The 19544-nt window shown below is 43.8% G+C and overlaps 1 protein-coding gene across 1 annotated transcript; it reads right to left on the bottom strand.

Moving 5' to 3' along the window:
* Positions 1-6985: 6985 nt before the first annotated feature.
* On the bottom strand, positions 6986-19500 carry LOC143767782 (uncharacterized). The gene is made up of 5 exons (XM_077256302.1): positions 19449-19500; positions 18412-18528; positions 12662-12711; positions 8034-8066; positions 6986-7789 (listed from the first exon to the last, which is right to left on the bottom strand). The coding sequence occupies exons 1-5, from the start codon at positions 19498-19500 to the stop codon at positions 7709-7711; spliced, it is 333 nt and encodes a 110-aa protein (XP_077112417.1). The 3' UTR covers positions 6986-7708.
* Positions 19501-19544: the final 44 nt, after the last annotated feature.

Here is a 19544-nt window from a genome sequence, read left to right on the forward strand (position 1 = left end):
GCTCTCGGCCAGCGCGGCCGCACAGGCGCAGTCAGCCTGACACCAAATGATGTCAGAAGAGGGGCAGCGCTAAGTGTGCCTGGCCAAGGGATAACATAACAGCGCAGGCTGCGGGACAGAATCAAACAACGCTGAGGAGCCAGGGCACGGCGCCAAGGGGGTAGGAATGACAGCTGTTCTGCGTCATATTACGAAGGAAAGTCCCACCTCCGGGACGGTTTTACGGTATCAGTGGACACATTTTATAAGTGTTAAGTTCTGCATGTGCAAGGAGCTAAACAAAAATAGCTACCTTTTCCTTGTGCAGCATTACTGCTGCACAAGGTGGCTCTTTCAGTAACAAACGCCTTGGGGGGGGGGGGACAGGTTCCCTTACATTTCAGTTGTTGTGTCAGCGTGGCGGTCGCAGGACACATTGACGGCTACACACCTGGGGATCAGCTGACGTTACTGAAACCCAATAACACTGGGTCGTATGTTTTGACTGTGCAGACGGCACTTCTGAGCCTCAACTGGCGGTGTTGGAGCCCAGGAATTAAAGTTCAGGTGGTAGAAAGATGAACACAACTGGAGACCTGGATACTGTAGACAGTCACCTAATTATTTAATCAGGAAGAGGAGTGGCAAATTCCTGCGAGATCCAGGCCTTGTTCATTTTCAGGAAAGTAAGCCGGTCAACGTTATCGGAGGATAGTCGCATGCGACGGTCAGTTAGTACACCACCTGCAGCACTAAAGACGCGTTCCGATAATACACTAGCCGCAGGGCAAGCCAGCACCTCCAATACATACTGGCTTAGCTCTGGCCATGTATCCAGCTTTGAGACCCAAAACTTGAAAGGGGAAGAGCCGTCTGGGAGTACAGCAAGAGGGCAAGACATGTAGTCTGTCACCATCTGACGGAATCGTTGCCTCCTGCTGACTGGAGCCGTCTGTGATGGTGTAGACTTTTGTGGCGGGCACACAAAACTGTGCCACAGTTGGGCCATACTGGTCTTGCCTTGGGCAGAGGCACTGCTTCTGCTCCCTCTTTGTGCAGAGCCTCCTCCACTGCCTGGACGCACTGAGCTGCTTTGTAATGCACTAGCAGCACTTCTCTCAGTTGGAATGGAGAAGATGATGGAATTCACCAGTGTGTCTTGTTACTCCCGCATTTTTCGCTCCCGGTTCAACGGTGTGATGACTGAGGCTTTCTACGTTGTCCCGGTAGCGAGGATCGAGGAGGGTGAACACCCAATAAACAGACATGTTGAGAATGTGGGCGATGCGGCAGTCGTTTCTCAGGCACTGCAGCATGTAATCCACCATGTGCTGCAGACTGCCAACTGGCCAAGAAACGCTGTCCCCTGCTGGAGGCGTGATCTCTGCCCGCTCGTCATCACCCCACCCTCGCTGTACACACTGAGTACTGGACAATTGTGTAACTCCCTCCTCTGGACGGATGTCTTCCTCCTCCATTGACTCTTCCTCATCCTCCTCACAAATTGTCCCCTGCCTACGCGTTTGTGAGGAACCACGTGGGACTGACTGTCCAGAAGATGATGGAAATGGTGAATCCTCATCCTCCACCTCTTCCACAACATCATCCCTTAGCGCTTGCAGTGATTTTTCAAGCAGGCAGATAAGGGGGACAGTCATGCTGACTAGTGCATCATCTGCACTCGCCATCTGCGTGGAATAATCGAAGGGACGCAAAACCTGGCAGACGTCCTTCATAGTGGCCCACTCTGTGGTTGTGAAGTCTGAACGGCGCGGAGTGCGACTTCTTTGCGCCTGATGCAGCTGGTACTCCATTACAGCTTGCTGCTGCTCACACAACCGCTCCAACATATGTAACGTGGAATTCCACCTGGTAGGTAGGTCACATATGATGCGATGTTTCCGGGCAGGCGGTGTCGGCGCTGCGCAGGCGCAATGCACGATTTTGCCGTGCTGGAACGCCGCAAGTGAGCACACTCTAGGCGGACCTTGTGCAGCAGTGCATCAAGATCCGGATAGTCCCTCAAAAAACTCTGCACGACCAGACATGGGATGTGAGTGAGGTTGCCGAGGCCCAGAGCTGCCACCAGATTTCGGCCATTATCACACACTACCATGCCTGGCTGGAGATTCGCTGGCACAAACCACACATCGCTCTCCTGCTTGATGGCATTCCAGAGCTCCTGCGCTGTGTGGCTTCAATTCCCAAAAGAAATTAATTTCAAGACGGCCTGTTGACGTTTGGCCACGGCTGTGCTCATGTCGGTCGTAACAGGTAAACGTTCATCACGGGTCCATGTGGAGGTGGACTATGACGGCTCCTGCAGCGATGATTCTGAGGAACTGGTGTAAGAGGAGGAGTCAATGCGTACAGAATGGATTCCTGCAATCCTTGGAGTGGGCAGGACACGGCCTGCGCCACTTGCACGGTCTGTACCCGGCTCAATGACATTAACCCAATGGGCAGTGAGGGAAAGGTATCGCCCCTGTCCATGTTGACTGGTCCACGCATCGGTGGTGAGGTGGACCTTGCTACTGACGGCGTTCAGTAGCGCGTGTTTTATGTGTCCCTCCACATGCTTGTGCAGGGCAGGGACAGCTTGCCTGCTGAAGTAAAAGTGGCTGGGCACATTGTACTGTGGGACTGCCAATCACATCAAGTCACGGAAGCTGTCAGTCTCCACCAGCCTGAATGACAGCATTTCCAGTGACAGAAGTTTGGCAATGCCTGCAGTCAGAGCCTGTGCTCGTGGGTGGTTTGACGAGAAAGGCCGCCTTTTCTCCCATGCCTGTACTACCGATGGCTGTAGACTGGGCTGGGAGTGTGTGGATGACTGGGAAAGTGGTGCTGCGGGTGGAATTACAGTGGGTCTCTGCACAACAGGGCCAGAGGTTCTTCCACGGCGATCCTGGGAGGAAGCCGAACCAGCTGCGTGTGAGCTGGAGGAAGAGGCAACACGAGCTGAAGAGGTGGTAGCTGCCGCTGTTGGTTGGCCTAGCTCTTCAGTGTGTTTTTCTAACTCCGCCGCGTGCCAGTTGCGCACATGTTTCCACATGTTGGAGGTATTGAGGTTGCTGACATTTCGACCTCTTTTGACTTTGTGATGACACACCTTGCATTTGACATAGCAAATGTCATCTGCAACTGTGTCAAAAAAGGGCCAGACACTGCAAGTCTTGGGAGCGCCCTTTTTGGCTTTTGGAACAGACATGCTCCTAACGGGTGCCAAAGTGGAGGCTACAGGCTGCGCAGTCTTCCCCCTCCCTCTACCTCTTTGGCCCGTTCTAGGAATCTCTTCCTCAGAGCTGCTCCCACCACCTTCCTGTCCCTCATGCCACGATGGGTCAAGGACCTCATCATCTACACTACCCTCTGCCACCAACTGCTCCTCCTGGGTAGTCTCAGCAGCAGAGCACGCACCAGAAAGTGGCACCTGAGTGTCATCATCAGCGGATGCGGCCTGCGATGTGGTGACCGGAGGCACTGGCCCACCCGCCTCTTCAGACTCAGAGAGAAAAAGCTGTTGGGCATCACTGCACCCTGCCTCTTCTTCCATTTCTCCAATGCTGCTTGGGTGGCCCCCTGTTTCCAAGCCAAGAGATTCAGAGAACAGAAGTAGGGACGGCTCCTGTCCTGGGCTCTCTGTCTGCCTGGCCAATTTGGCAGGTGGTGAAGAGACAGATGGCTGCTCTCCAGTGCTCTGTGTCTGAGAGGATGTGGCACTAATTGAAGTCGATGCATTAGCTGCCATCCATCCGACAACGGCTTCAATTTGGTCTTCACGCAGCAGCGGTGTACGGCGCTCTGCGACAAAGCTGTGCATGAAGGACTGTTCCCTGGTGAAACTGGGTGCTGAGGAGTCACCGGTGCCGCAGCAGGCACAGAATCCCCACGTCCTCTCCCTGCTCCGTGCCCATGCCCACGTGCCTTACTCCCTGCCTTCTTCATCTTGGTTGACTGATAAAGATAAGCAGAAAAGTACTAACGGCTTTGTGTGCTTATTCCTGAAAAGCTCCGAGTCCTAGCAGGTATAGGAAACACTAATTTTCTAAAGTGTGGACTAGACTTTAATATGAGCTAATGTGGCCTACACAAATGTAAAGTGGTGTGTTTGGTGAACTTTATTATTTATTTATTTTTGGGGGGCTGACCTGACAACAGAGAGAGCTGCAGTCACACGGAGACCGTGCAGACAGCCGTAAACAGCGCTGCAAGGCCCAAAAAACCTCCTCTACTTTATCCTATGTAGTGTTTTTCCACAAGTTAGCTGGATACGGGTGGAAAGACACTAATAGGAATTTTTTGAAAAAATGTGCAGCAGCCTGCACTACTTAAAACAAAAGGAAAATTGATTTTACGGTATGATGCAGTGAAGAACCCTGAGCTGGATACAACCAGGCTATGGCTGCTCACAGACTACAGGGCGAGCTGCAGTCACACAGAGACCGTGCAGACAGCCGTTAACGGCGCTGCAAGGCCCAAAAAACCTCCTCTACTTTATCCTATGTAGTGTTTTTCCACAAGTTAGCTGGATACGGGTGGAAAGACACTAATAGGAATTTTTTGAAAAAATGTGCAGCAGCCTGCACTACTTAAAACAAAAGGAAAATTGATTTTACGGTATGACGCAGTGAAGAACCCTGAGCTGGATACAACCAGGCTATGGCTGCTCACAGACTACAGGGCGAGCTGCAGTCACACGGAGACCGTGCAGACAGCCGTAAAAGGCGCTGCAAGGCCCAAAAAACCTCCTCTACTTTATCCTATGTAGTGTTTTTCCACAAGTTAGCTGGATACGGGTGGAAAGACACTAATAGGAATTTTTTGAAAAAATGTGCAGCAGCCTGCACTACTTAAAACAAAAGGAAAATTGATTTTACGGTATGACGCAGTGAAGAACCCTGAGCTGGATACAACCAGGCTATGGCTGCTCACAGACTACAGGGCGAGCTGCAGTCACACAGAGACCGTGCAGACAGCCGTTAACGGCGCTGCAAGGCCCAAAAAACCTCCTCTACTTTATCCTATGTAGTGTTTTTCCACAAGTTAGCTGGATACGGGTGGAAAGACACTAATAGGAATTTTTTGAAAAAATGTGCAGCAGCCTGCACTACTTAAAACAAAAGGAAAATTGATTTTACGGTATGACGCAGTGAAGAACCCTGAGCTGGATACAACCAGGCTATGGCTGCTCACAGACTACAGGGCGAGCTGCAGTCACACGGAGACCGTGCAGACAGCCGTAAACGGCGCTGCAAGGCCCAAAAAACCTCCTCTACTTTATCCTATGTAGTGTTTTTCCACAAGTTAGCTGGATACGGGTGGAAAGTCACTAATAGGAATTATTAGAAAAAATGAGCAGCAGACTACACTACTTGAAAAAAAAAAAAAAGAACAGTATGAGGCAATGAACCACCCTCCCTGAACTGAATACAACCAGCTATGGATGGCCTATGGCTGCACACAGACTAGAGAGTGGGCTGCACTCACACACACACACACACACACACACACACAGACCTTGCAGATCTCTGTGAAAACAGTGCTGCAAGGCAAAAGCAAGGTGATTAGTAGGTGAACACAGCGCTTGCTAAATTAGCCTTGGAAAAGCACAACGAAGCAAATCGCTATCTCTAAACTGGCCCTCAGTCAGCAAACAGCGTCCTGTCACTAACTGAATTCACAGCAGAGTGAGCGAAAAATGGCGCCAGCGACTTTTAAACTGCACCATGACATCATTTCAGCGGCCAATCACAGCCTTGCCAGTAGTTTCATGCCCTCCATGCTGAACAGGATGTGCCCACACTTGGAATCATTCTCATTGGCTGATTTCATGCAAATTTGTGCAGTTTGAATCCTGGGAACTTCCGATTCCGGTATCCGATACGCGGTATCGGATCTCGGTATCAGAATTCCAATACCGCTAAGTATCGGCCGATACCCGATACTTGCGGTATCGGAATGCTCAACACTATTCTTCACCAAAAATTTACATTTGGTATCTTTATGTTTGAAGCATGACATGTGAGAAAAGGTTGAAAAGTTCCAGGGGGCCGAATACTTTGGCAAGGCACTGTATGTGCATTATACTACATGTATGACTATGGGCTGTTGCTTATACTACATATATGACTGTGGGCTGTGCATTATATTGTATGTAGGACTATGGGCTGTGTATTATACTATATGTATGACTATGGGCTGTGCATTACACTACATATACTGTATGACAATGAGCTGTGCATTATACTACATGTATGACTATGGGCTGTGCATTATACTGTATGGAGGACTATGGGCTGTGCATTATACTATATGGATGACTATGGGCTTTGCACTATACTACATGGATAACTAAGGGCTGTGCATTATACTACATGTATAACTATGAACTGAGCATTATACTGTATGAAGGCCTATGGGCTGTGTATTATACTACGTGGATGACTATGGTGGCACATTATACTGTATGGAAGCTATGAGCTGTGCATTATACTATATGGAGGACTATGGTGGCACATTATACTGTATTGAGGACTAAGAACTGTGCATTATACTATTTGGAGGACTATGGGTAGTGCACTATACGTCTGCTATGGGGTCCCATGACTTTTATGTGGGCCCCTGGTGAGTGTAATGATTTATTTTTTTCTATACATTAAAGGGAACCTGACACCATATGAGAAAGGGCCACCACCTTTTAGCCCTCATATACAGCATACTAATATGCTGTGTATATTCCCCTATCCGACCAGCAACAAACAAAAACAACTTTTATTATGTATATAGCATAGCAACATATATACAACATAGCATTCTGGATTGTGTTATTTGTTGGGATAGAGGATAATAGTGTGTAAAGTTTTAAAAAAATATATTATATATATGCTTTACTTTTTGCAGGCCTGTTTAATATTACAATTTAGCAATCGTACACTTCACAACTGTACTGTGGGCAGTTGCAGCATTTTTAGGCTTTGCTCCTACCTCGCAGTATTTTTTATTTGGCCTATATTGTACAGGGGGAATTAATCTGCTTTAACCAAAAATCTGCTAACAAATTAATACAGTAAATCTAGACATTTACCTGTGCACGTCTGATGGGTCACACTTATCTAAATTGTCAACTTTACATTTTACTTTTCCACTTATTCACTTTGAAATCAGCCTAATACTTTTGGCTCTCAAAAATAAGGGATCATTTTTGGACAACTTGGGAAAAAAGTGATTGTTTCTTCATTTAGCAAAAGAAATGCCATTGATATTACACAAATTTTATCCATATTTGAAGAACTCCCATTTGAAAAAGTGATATTGTCTTTCATCTTCACTGATTGTATAAACCACAGTAAGGCGGTCATCTGTCCCCAAAAAAGAGATAATTTTTGGACCATTTTTACTATTTAAGTAGCCTAAGAGTTCAGATAATATCTTGGCTTCGTAATCTGCAAATGAGATTAATGTGAGATAAAGTGCAGTGTTCCAGAGTAGTACATTGTTCCTGCTCCATACATTTTTTTACACTCAATTTCCAGAGAAGATAAATGCTGATTGAACAGGGTATTAGTATCAAATTCAAGTGAGTAAAAAAATACTCGGGACTACACTGTATACATTGAGCTAAAGTTAAGCTCAGAATGACCACTAATGAGAATACATCTTGACTTCCTAATTCCCTGGTCCATAAGTGTGACTTGGGAAATAGGATGGAGATTCAGGTGAACTCCAGTCAGTGTTCAGTTTCGGTTGAGGTCATCATTGACGTCGAATGAAGCTCTGTGTAAATGTTCTCAGTACTGCATTGCAAACCCTGCAAGATAAACACATTCTTCATTAAAAAAAAGTAATCTGATACGCAACGTGAAATAAATGACCAGTCAAACATTACATTAAATTTAGGACTTTGGCAGACTGACCACCAACTGGGACCCAACAAAAAACTTTTTCAGGAGATATAAGACTTCAATTACATAAAATGCTGAAACTGAGGAAAGAAACTACATGAACTGATATATATATTTTTTACAGCTTATCTAGGCAGTTTTCCTACTCACCATATATAAGGATTCTGCGGCTGGTTGTGTTTCCTGCAAAAGTGAAGCCAAAATAGAAATTATATAAAGGTATAGGATTATTTTGATGGGAATCTGTGGAACACATCAAAAGTACATAGCTAGTTCTGTTACGTTACATGGATTTTCAATGTCGTTGTTTTGCAGTGCCAAAGAAAATAAATTGGACATCTGTTAAGACAACCATAAAATACTCTTCAAAAATTGGACATTAATTCAGCTTTGTTAGCTAAAATATCCTAGATAGATAAGGTTCTGATAAAATTTCAAAAAGCTAGTGCTGTATTACTTTTAGTAATGTATAACGTTGATCTGGGGATCTGTCTGATACCGGTAGGAATCAGGAAGACTTTTTTTTACTTTGTAGCACTTTGGTCTATTTTGATGATTTTTATTTTTCTCTGGATTAACTGGTGTTATGTACATGTAATGATTTGAACTTGATAGAGCTCTTCTCTTTCACCCCTCTAACTGAAACTACTCGAATAGGGACACCGTGACGTGGTGGGATTACTTTTATGGTTTTTTGATAAAAATAAGTTAATCAAGTACCCTATATTATTTTCATGCACTGTTACTATTTATTAATTGCAGGTGTAACAAAGTCACTGGTGCAGTGAGTGGTTTTCAGCTAATTTGTATAAAGGGCTGAGTTTTATGTGGACATACGAGCAGGTGGGAGGATGTCCACCTTATTTCCACCCCAGATTTTGGTCTGGGGCTTAAGTAGCTGGCCTCCAGAGGCAGTAGGTGTTCAGTGTCTTGGGAGGAACACTCCAGAGAAGTTGTTGTGCTGCAACCACCCTGAACCATGTGCGTTCTGCTAGAGGTGAGCTGGAGGAACCCCGCTCTCAAAAGGACTGTGCTTTGTGCTACCATTTCATTTTGTTTTCCTGTTTTGCCCAGAGGGCTGTATTTGTTTTACTTCACCTTGGTTTATGCTGCCTATAATAAACCAAAGGAAGTTCTTAAAGAGACAGTGTTTCCGTGTCTACCTCCGTGTACTGCTGAGTGAGCCGATCTACCACACAGGCTATTTGCTCATTTTGTTCTTCTCTTGTTTTGTTAATACATTACAGTTGGAATATACAGAAAAATTCCAGTTCACTATTGCTATGCACAACAATAACAAGTTGGGGTGTAGGAATACAGAAGAAATGTGAGTTATCAATAAATAGTTGAATATATTCTGTTTGTATTGTGGTTAGAACACTTTATATTATTTATTATTATTATCATTAAATATGCTTTTCTGATATAGCACTATCATATTCCAGGTATAACAATGTCCCTTATATAGGACACCCTATATCATACAAGAATAGGTACAATTGGGGAGTGTGGATGTTGAGGCCCTCTACAGCTCGATACCCCATGACAAGGGGCTGGAAGCAATCCAGTACTTCCTAAGCATGAGAGGGTGCCAGTTCCATACCCATAATGAGTTTGTGTTGAAATTAATGCGGTTTTGTCTCACAAGAAATTTCTTCCTCTTTGATCAGAGGATGTACCACCAGCTCAGGGGCACTGCGATGGGGTGCCCTTGTGCCCCCACGTACGCAAACCTGTTCCTGGGCTGGTGGGAGGAGACTTGTATCTTTGGTAGTGAAACAGAGAGTGTCAGAGGTATTGATTTTTGGATTCGTTATATCGATGACATTCTGGTAATATGGAGCGATGGGGTGGAAAATTTTACATCATTTGTGGATACTCTGAATAAAAACGATTTGGGCCTCTTTTTCACTTCAGTAATGGATCCATTTTCACTGCCTTTCCTCGACATACTGATCAAAAAGGAGGAAGGTACTCTTACCACGTGTACATATAAAAAACCGACCGCAACAAACTCATTACTTAGATGGGAGAGTAGTCATCCAACGCATCTGAAAAGAGGGATACCCAAAAGCCAGTACCTCAGGATCCGCAGGAACTGCTCCACTGAAGAAGCATTTGAAATACAAGCGCAGGAGCTTCGTTATAAGTTCACCGAGAGGGGTTATCCTCCTGATGTCCTGAAAAGGGCTTATAAGGAAGTTAAACAGCAAAGTAGGACGGATCTACTTAGACCGGTCCACAAGACAACTAAAGATGGACAAATGAGAATAATTACCACGTTTGATAATGGAGCACATGATGTACGCAAAATCCTGACTAAACATTGGTCCATTTTGCTCATGGACCCAGACATCAGTAGGGATTTAACGGAACGTCCATTGATCACGTACAGGAGAGGGCGTTCATTGAGGGATAGACTTGTTAAGAGCCATTTTAGGAGCCCGATGATCGGTACATGGTTGACAAGTAACACCAAGGGGTGTTTCAGATGCAGACATTGTGTCGCCTGTTCCCACATTAACACAGGAGATCGCTTCACTAGCAGTGTGACTGGTAGAGAATACACGATCAGGGAATTTATCAACTGCAGTAGTAAGGGAGTGATCTATAGAGCCAGCTGTGCATGTGGGAAAGAATACGTGGGTAAAACCATCAGAGAATTTAAACGAAGGATTGGGGAGCATATTGGGGACATTGTCCATGAGAGAGAGACCCCCATTGCTCGCCATGTGAACGCTTGTCAAAGGGGCAACGTAGATTCCATCAAATTTATGGGTATTGAAAAAGTGGCAAAGCCTGTGAGAGGTGGCAACTGGGACAAAAAAATACTACAAAAAGAAACCAGGTGGATCTTCCACCTGAACACGGTAGCCCCAAGAGGGCTCAATGAGCAATTAAATTATAGCTGCTTTGTCTAATTCCTTGAATGAGTGTCTGCTTTTAATAGCTATTAGACTGTCAATACTGTATTTGAATTGAATGAACTACCTGACAGCGCCAGTTCTGGGGATGAAATCCCATTAATAGAGGATGAATTGTGATGGGGTAGAACACAGGTTAGCACCTAGATTGATGGTCCTCTGTGAGGAATTATAAAAACATTGTAGTTGGCTATTTAACACAGGGATCCACTGGTTTTGTGTGGCTCCATTATATGTAAGAATATTGTAAATTTTCGGCATAACTGGTCAACACCTTAATAGGTTGCTACATGTGTAGAAATTCTACTCTGTGTAATCCTTTCTAACCATCCCTCTAGATTCATTATGGATTCATATGTGAATATAACTAATTATTCCGCTCTTGTTTTTTATATTTACTCTAAATGAATGTGACATAATAAAGACGTCACTACCACTGGCCGCTGGCGAGTTCCTTGTGGAACGCATCATGCGTCTCATAGGTGGCTTCCGGATGGTCGGACGGCCGCCATGGAGTCCATAGTCCGCAAAGAAATAGTGCGGCAAAGGGTAACCTTGGTGAGCCTTAGACGCTATCACCAGAAGTAGCCGGAAGCTGAATGGCTCTCGGTGGATATGCTGTAACTATGGTGAGCCGCGGACGCTATTGTTAGAGCTTCCGGGTTATGAACCGGAAGCTAAGCGGCCATTTTGGGATACACGTGCAGCGTGACGGCTGACAGGTATCGGCGGCGGAATCCTATTGGGTGAGCTATTTTGATTGGAGAATTTCTCCATAATTCCTCCTGACCTGATGGGAGTTAACATGTATAGGTAACTGACGCGGGCGGGGTGGCGTGACCACTGATAGCCCGGCAGTCAGAGAGAGAGAACCCTCGTTTCTTCCAGAAGTAGTTATGTACCCTAGTAAAGTGTGGACTTCCCCTGATGATTCTAAGAACTGATGAAATGCGTTGGAACACACAGGGACAAGTAGGGCTGATGTTGTAAGGGTCAGCTGTGGACTGCCCTTGTTAGGGCGGGAGTTATTGGGGACAGGGCCATAATAGCCTCTACAGGGCACAATAGGTTGAGAGTGCCCCACTCCTATGGAAACCGGCTGTTGAGAAAATAACGACGGTTCCTGAGCTACTGATGGGTGAGATCGTTCCTAATTGTTTTTTATAAATATTGTGGAATTTGATATATGTACCCAAAGAAGTATGTCCACATAGAGACCGTGACATATGCTTTATGGATTAAGTAGTGGATATTCTTGATCTAAGTGCACGGTCTTTGAATTTATGTGACTTGGTATCCAATCAAGAAGTTGACCAAAATTGGAACTGATTATTCTTGTATGATATAGGGTGTCCTATATAAGGGACATTGTTATACCTATATTATTTAGTCCAGTTGGACGTATAGTGGCTAAGTGGCACTTTTTATATTGCACATGCACTTGATCACTAATTATATAGAAGGTAGTTTTTAAGGATATAATTAAAAGTTATATTTTAAATTTATTCTCAATGCTGTTATATACCTAAAGGAGAGAGAAAATTGGGCCTTGACCCTTTATTACGTTGTTAGACACTATCATATTCCACAGCGTTTTACAGACATTATGACATTATCATCACTGTCATCAATGGGGCTCACAATCTAAATTCCCTATCAGTATGTCTTTGGCGTGTGGGAGGAAACCAAAAGAACCCACAGGAAACTCATGCAAACAAGGGGAGATCATATATGCAGATGTTATCATTGGTGGGATTTGAACCCAGGATCCCAGCGCTACAAAGCAACAGTGCTAACTAATGAGCCGCCATGCTGCCACAAGAACAAAGGTAAACATAGAAAATCATCACTTACCTCCACATTATAATAGCCATCAATTTTATCCTTTCTGCTCTCCAATAACTCTGTGGATGGATCATGAGAGATATTTAAAAATATATATTTTTAAGCATCCATTTATTTTCCTTTATAAATTATTAAAATTGAATGAATCAATTCAAGGCAAATCAAATTTGTGCTGATGTTTTATGGATTTCCAAATACTGTATTGCAACTATCACATAATTTAGTATAGCAAAGCCAATCAGGAGATATAATAGCCTGTATAAAAGTAGAGGCAGGGAATGCAGCAGCAATGTTGGGGTGAATCTTCATAGTCAGGCTAACAACATAGTGAAAGAAAACCCTAAAAAGCCCTATGACACTGAAAAACTGTGCAGATAGTGTGTGCATGTACGATAGCACAGCAGTGACGAATAGTTACTATCCGATTATCCACAGTCATATACACTATTCAACTTTTGAAATTGGAACAACAAGGAAAAGTCATGGAACTACATAAATCACAGGATGAATCCATCTTGTGATTTCCATAATTCCATGACTTTTCCTGTTACTGATTTTCAAATAATGGAATAATGGTAGCAAAATTTTAAAATTTTAAGTTCTGCCGCACTGAATGCACTTGGGTAAATCATCAAGATCAACTGCTGGCAACTGCTGTTTAATCACCGACCAATGCCGTTGCCGATGAGAAGTCTGGAGGCACTGTAGCCATGGGAGCACATTTAGGTAAGGCAGGCTGTTCACAGTAGCACGTGAAACAAGCGGCCTGACGTTCTTCTGTTGAAAAATGTAGCATGGTTCCAGAGAAGAGGACTATGCTAATTTGTATGGTCTTTATTAACCCCTTTCTGTCATTGGACGTACTATTCCGTCCATGTGGGGTGGGCCCTACTTCCCAAGGACGGAATAGTACGTCCAGCACGATCGGCCGCGCTCACGGGGGGAGCGCGGCCGATCGCGGCTGGGTGTCAGCTGACTATCGCAGCTGACATCCGGCACTATGTGCCAGGAGCAATCACGGACCGCCCCCGGCACATTAACCCCCGGCACACCGCGATCAAACATGAGGGAAGCATCGCGCAGGGAGGGGGCTCCCTGCGTGCTTCCCTGAGACCCCCGGAGCAACGCGAAGTGATCGCGTTGCTCCGAGGGTCTCCTACCTCCTTCCTCGCTGCAGGTCCCGGATCCAAGATGGCCGCGGCATCCGGGTCCTGCAGGGAAGGAGGTGGCTTACCGAGTGTCTGCTCAGAGCAGGCGCTGGTAAGCCTGCAGCCCTGCACAGCAGATCGCAGGTCTGACAGAGTGCTGTGCACACTGTCAGATCAACGATCTGTGATGTCCCCCCCTGGGACAAAGTAAAAAAGTTTAAAAAAAATGTCCACATGTGTAAAAAAAAAATAAAAAAAAAATTCCTAAATAAATAAATAAATAAAAAATTATTCCCATAAATACATTTCTTTATCTAAATAAAAAAAAAATCAAACAATAAAAGTACACATATTTAGTATCGCCACGTCCGTAATGACCCCACCTATAAAACTACATAACTAGTTAACCCCTTCAGTGAACACCGTAAAAGAAAAAAAAAAAAAACGAGGCAAAAAACAACGCTTTATTCTCATACCGCCAATCAAAAAGTGGAATAACACGCGATCAAAAAGACGGATATAAATAACCATGATACCACTGAAAACGTCATCTTGTCCCGCAAAAAACGAGGTGCCATACACCATCATCAGCGAAAAAATACAAAAGTTATAGTCCTCAGAATAAAGCGATGCCAAAATAATTATTTTTTCTATAAAATAGCTTTTATCGTATAAAAGCACCAAAACATAAAAAAATGATGTAAATGAGGTATCACTGTAATCATACTGACCCGAAGAATAAAACTGCTTTATCAATTTTACCAAACGCGGAACGGTATAAACGCCTCCCCCAAAAGAAATTAATGAATAGCTGGTTTTTGGTCATTCTGCCTCACAAAAATCGGAATAAAAAGCAATCAAAAAATCTCCCGTGCCCGAACATGTTACAAATAAAAACGTCAACTCGTCCCGCAAAAAACAAGACCTCACATGACTCTGTGGACTCAAATATGGAAAAATTATAGCTCTCAAAATGTGGTAACGCAAAAAATATTTTTTGCAATAAAAAGCGTCTTTCAGTGTGTGACGGCTGCCAATCATAAAAATCCGCTAAATAACCCGCTATAAAAGTAAATCAAACCCCCCTTCATCACCCGCTTAGGCTACGTTCACATTTGCGTTGTGCGCCTCAGCGTCGGCGACGCAACGCACAACGCAGGAACACCGCATGCACAACGCATGCACAACGCTGCGTTTTGCAACGCATGCGTCCTTTTTTTGCTTGATTTTGTACGCACAAAAAATGCAACTTGCTGCGTCCTCTGCGCCATGACGCGTGCGCCGCAGTGACGCATGCGTCGCAAAACGCAAGTGCAACGCATGTCCATGCGCCCCCATGTTAAATATAGGGGTGCATGACGCATGCGGCGACGCTGCGGCGCCCGACGCGGCGCAGAACGCTAATGTGAACGTAGCCTTAGTTAGGGAAAAATTAAAAAAATGTAAAAAATGTATTTATTTCCATTTTCCCATTAGGGTTAGGGCTAGGGTTAGGGTTAGGGCTAGGGTTAGGGCTAGGGTTAGGGCTAGGGTTAGGGCTACATTTAGGGTTGGGGCTAAAGTTAGGGTTAGGGTTGGGGCTAAAGTTAGGGTTTGGATTACATTTACGGTAGGAAATAGGGTTGGGATTAGGGTTAGGGGTGTGTCTGGGTTAGAGGTGTGGTTAGGGTTACCATTGGGATTAGGGTTAGGGGTGTGTGTGGATTAGGGTTTCAGTTATAATTGGGGGGTTTCCACTGTTTAGGCACATCAGGGGCTCTCCAAACGTGACATGGCGTCCCATTTCAATTCCAGCCAATTCTGCGTTGAAAAAGTAAAACAGTGCTCCTTCCCTTCCAAGCTCTCCCGTGCGCCCAAACAGGGGTTTACCCCAACATATGGGGTATCAGCGTACTCGGAACACATTGGAGAACAACTTTTGGGGTCCAATTTCTCCTGCTACCCTTGGGAAAATACAAAACTGGGGCTAAAAAATAATTTTTGTGGAAAAAAAAAATATTTTTTATTTGCATGGCTCTGCGTTATAAACTGTAGTGAAACACTAGGGGGTTCAAAGCTCTCACAACACATCTAGATGAGTTCCTTAGGGGGTCTACTTTCCAAAATGGTGTCACTTGTGGGGGTTTCTACTGGTTAGGTACATTAGGGGCTCTGCAAACGCAATGTCACGCCTGCAGACCATTCCATCTAAGTCTGCATTCCAAATGGCGCTCCTTCCCTTCCGAGCCCTCCCATGCGCCCAAACGGTGGTTCCCCCCCACATATGGGGTATCAGCGTACTCAAAACAAATTGGACAACAACTTTTGGGGTCCAATTTCTCCAGTTACCATTGGGAAAATATAAAACTGGGGGCTAAAAAATAATTTTGGGGGGAAATTTTTTATTTTTTTATTTTCACGGCTCTGCGTTATAAACTGTAGTGAAACACTTGGGGGTTCAAAGTTCTCACAACACAACTAGATAAGTTCCTTGGGGGGTCTAGTTTCCAATATTGGGTCACTTGTGGGGGGTTTCTACTGTTTAGGTACATTAGGGGCTCTGCAAACGCAATGTGACGCCTGCAGACCAATCCATCTAAGTGTGCATTGCAAATGATGCTCCTTCCCTTCCGAGCTCTGCCATGCGCTCAAACGGTGGTTCCCCCCCAGATGTCAGGTATCAGCGTACTCAGGACAAATTGGACAACAATATATGGGGTCTAATTTCTCCTGTTAACCTTGGAAAAATACAAAACTGGGGGCTAAAAAATAATTTTTGTGGAAAAAAAAATATTTTTTATTTGCATGGCTCTGCGTTATAAACTGTAGTGAAACACTTAGGGGTTCAAATCTCTCACAACACATCTAGATGAGTTCCTTAGGGGGTCTATTTTCCAAAATGGTGTCACTTGTGGTTTTTTTTTACTGTTTAGGTACATTAGGGGCTCTGCAAACGCAATGTGATGCCTGCAGACCATTCCATCTAAGTCTGCATTCCAAATAGCGCTCCATCCCTTCCGAGCCCTCCCATGTGCCCAAACGGTGGTTCCCCCCCACATATGTGGTATTAGCGTACTCAGGACAAATTGGACAACTTTTGGGGCCCAATTTCTTCTCTTACCCTCGGGAAAATACAAAACTGGGGGCTAAAATATAATTTTTGTGGGAAAAAATTTTTGTTTTATTTTTACGGCTCTGCATTATAAACTTCTGTGAAGCACTTGGTGGGTCAAAGTGCTCACCACACCTCTAGATAAGTTCCTTAGGGGGTCTACTTTCCAAAATGGTGTCACTTGTGGGGGTTTTCAATGTTTAGGCACATCAGTGGCTCTCCAAACGCAACATGGCGTCCCATCTCAATTCCTGTCAATTTTGCAGTGAAAAGTCAAACGGCGCTCCTTCCCTTCCGAGCTCTCCCATGCGCCCAAACAGTGGTTTACCCCCACATATGGGGTATCAGCGTACTCAGGACAAATTGCACAACAACTTTTGTGGTCCAATTTCTTCTCTTACCCTTGGGAAAATAAAAAATTGGGGGCAAAAAGATCATTTTTGTGAAAAAATATGATTTTTTATTTTTACGGTCCTGCATTATAAACTCCTGTGAAGCACTTGTTGGGTCGAAGTGCTCACCACACATCTAGATAAGTTCCTTAGGGGGTCTACTTTCCAAAATGGTGTCACTTGTGGGGGGTTTCAATGTTTAGGCACATCAGTGGCTCTCCAAACGCAACATGGCGTCCCATCTCAATTCCAGTCAATTTTGCATTGAAAAGTCAAATGGCGCTCCTTCGCTTCCGAGCTCTGTCATGCGCCCAAACAGTGGTTTACCCCCACATATGGGGTATCAGCGTACTCAGGACAAATTGTACAACATCTTTTGGGGTCCATTTTCTCCTGTTACCCTTGGTAAAATAAAACAAATTGGAGCTGAATTAAATTTTGTGTGAAAAAAAGTTAAATGTTCATTTTTATTTAAACATTCCAAAAATTCCTGTGAAACACCTGAAGGGTTAATAAACTTTTTGAATGTGGTTTTGAGCACCTTGAGAGGTGCAGTTTTTAGAATGGTGTCACACTTGGGTATTTTCTATCATATATACCCCTCAAAATGACTTCAAATGAGATGTGGTCCCTAAAAAAAAATGGTGTTGTAAAAATGAGAAATTGCTGGTCAACTTTTAACCCTTATAACTCCCTAACAAAAAAAAATGTTGGTTCCAAAATGATGCTGATGTAAAGTAGACATGTGGGAAATCTTACTTATTAAGTATTTTGTGTGACATATCACTGTGATTTAATTGCATAAAAATTCAAATTTGGAAAATTGCGAAATTTTCTAAATTTTCACCAAATTTCCATTTGTTTACAAATAAACGCAGGTAATATCAAAGAAATTTTACCACCATCATGAAGTACAATATGTCATGAGAAAACAGTGTCAGAATCACCAGGATCCGTTGAAGCGCTCCAGAGTTATAACCTCATAAAGGGACAGTGGTCAAAATTGTAAAAATTGGCCCGGTCCATAACGTGCAAACCACCCTTGGGGGTGAAGGGGTTAAAGGGGTATTGCATTTAAATTTTTTTTTGTTCATTCCTTTACTAAATATGCCCTATTTTTTTTCTTACCATTTTTCCTCTTTCTTACAATTTTCCAGTATAAGTAGACAATCCCGAAAATAATTACTAGAGCTCCCAAGATTATTGCAAAGGCATGTCCAAGTGTAAATCTATAGTTTACGAATTCTAGAAATAAAAACAAACAAAACAAATAACAATTCTACCGCTATTAATAATAGTAATATTCAGAATAATTATAGAGGAGTGAATTGGTACAATGCAAAACAAATTTTTACCCAATTTTCCAACCTTTTACCATGCAAAGTCGAATATCTTGCAATTTGATTGATGTGATTTATCTAAAATGACTGCCGACATTTTACACAAAGCAAAAGACTGCATGAGCCAGAGACAACTTATATAACTTCACAACCCAGACTGCCCCCATAATGTCTTGCAGCTATCATATCACATAGTATAGTGAAGCTAATCATGAGGCACTATCACAGCCTGTATAAAAGCAGAGGCAGGGAATGCAGCAGCCATCTTGTGTTGAATTTGCATAGTGAGAAGTCACATCTCACAGCTTAGCATTTGAAATTAAGTGTCTTGTTCATGTTAATGTTCCCAAGATTTTATGATGATTAGATTCAGAAGAGCCAAAGGGAAAGGGAACATAGATTAGGTCTTGAAGCCATAATACAGATATTAAAAGGCCATCATGTTTCAGCCATCTGTAAACAGAATAAAGCTAATAAATAACCCACTAATACACAGCTTTGCAAGGGTGAAATTGTTGGAAAAGTAAGAGGTGATTTTTATATACTTGAGAGAAATAAGTCCAGCGCTGTATGTCCATAAAATCCATTTTCTTTAATCCATAGCTTCAAATAACATTAAAACAATTTTAAATTTTAAAAACCTTCCAAACCTATCTATTTATTTAGTATGAAGTATGAGCACCTCGTGAATAAATCCGCACCCTTACAGCCTTGGTTGCTATCAATGAGGTTATTAATGGCTGTTTGAAGAAAGTTCTGCCGCACTGAATGCACTTGGGTAAATCATCAAGATCAACTGCTGGCAACTGCTGTTTAATCACCGACCAATGCCGTTGCCGATGAGAAGTCTGGAGGCGCTGTAGCCATGGGAGCACATTTAGGTAAGGCAGGCTGTTCACAGTAGCACGTGAAACAAGCGGC

Source organism: Ranitomeya variabilis, chromosome 4 (assembly GCF_051348905.1).
Source record: "Ranitomeya variabilis isolate aRanVar5 chromosome 4, aRanVar5.hap1, whole genome shotgun sequence".
Lineage (NCBI taxonomy): Eukaryota > Metazoa > Chordata > Amphibia > Anura > Dendrobatidae > Ranitomeya > Ranitomeya variabilis.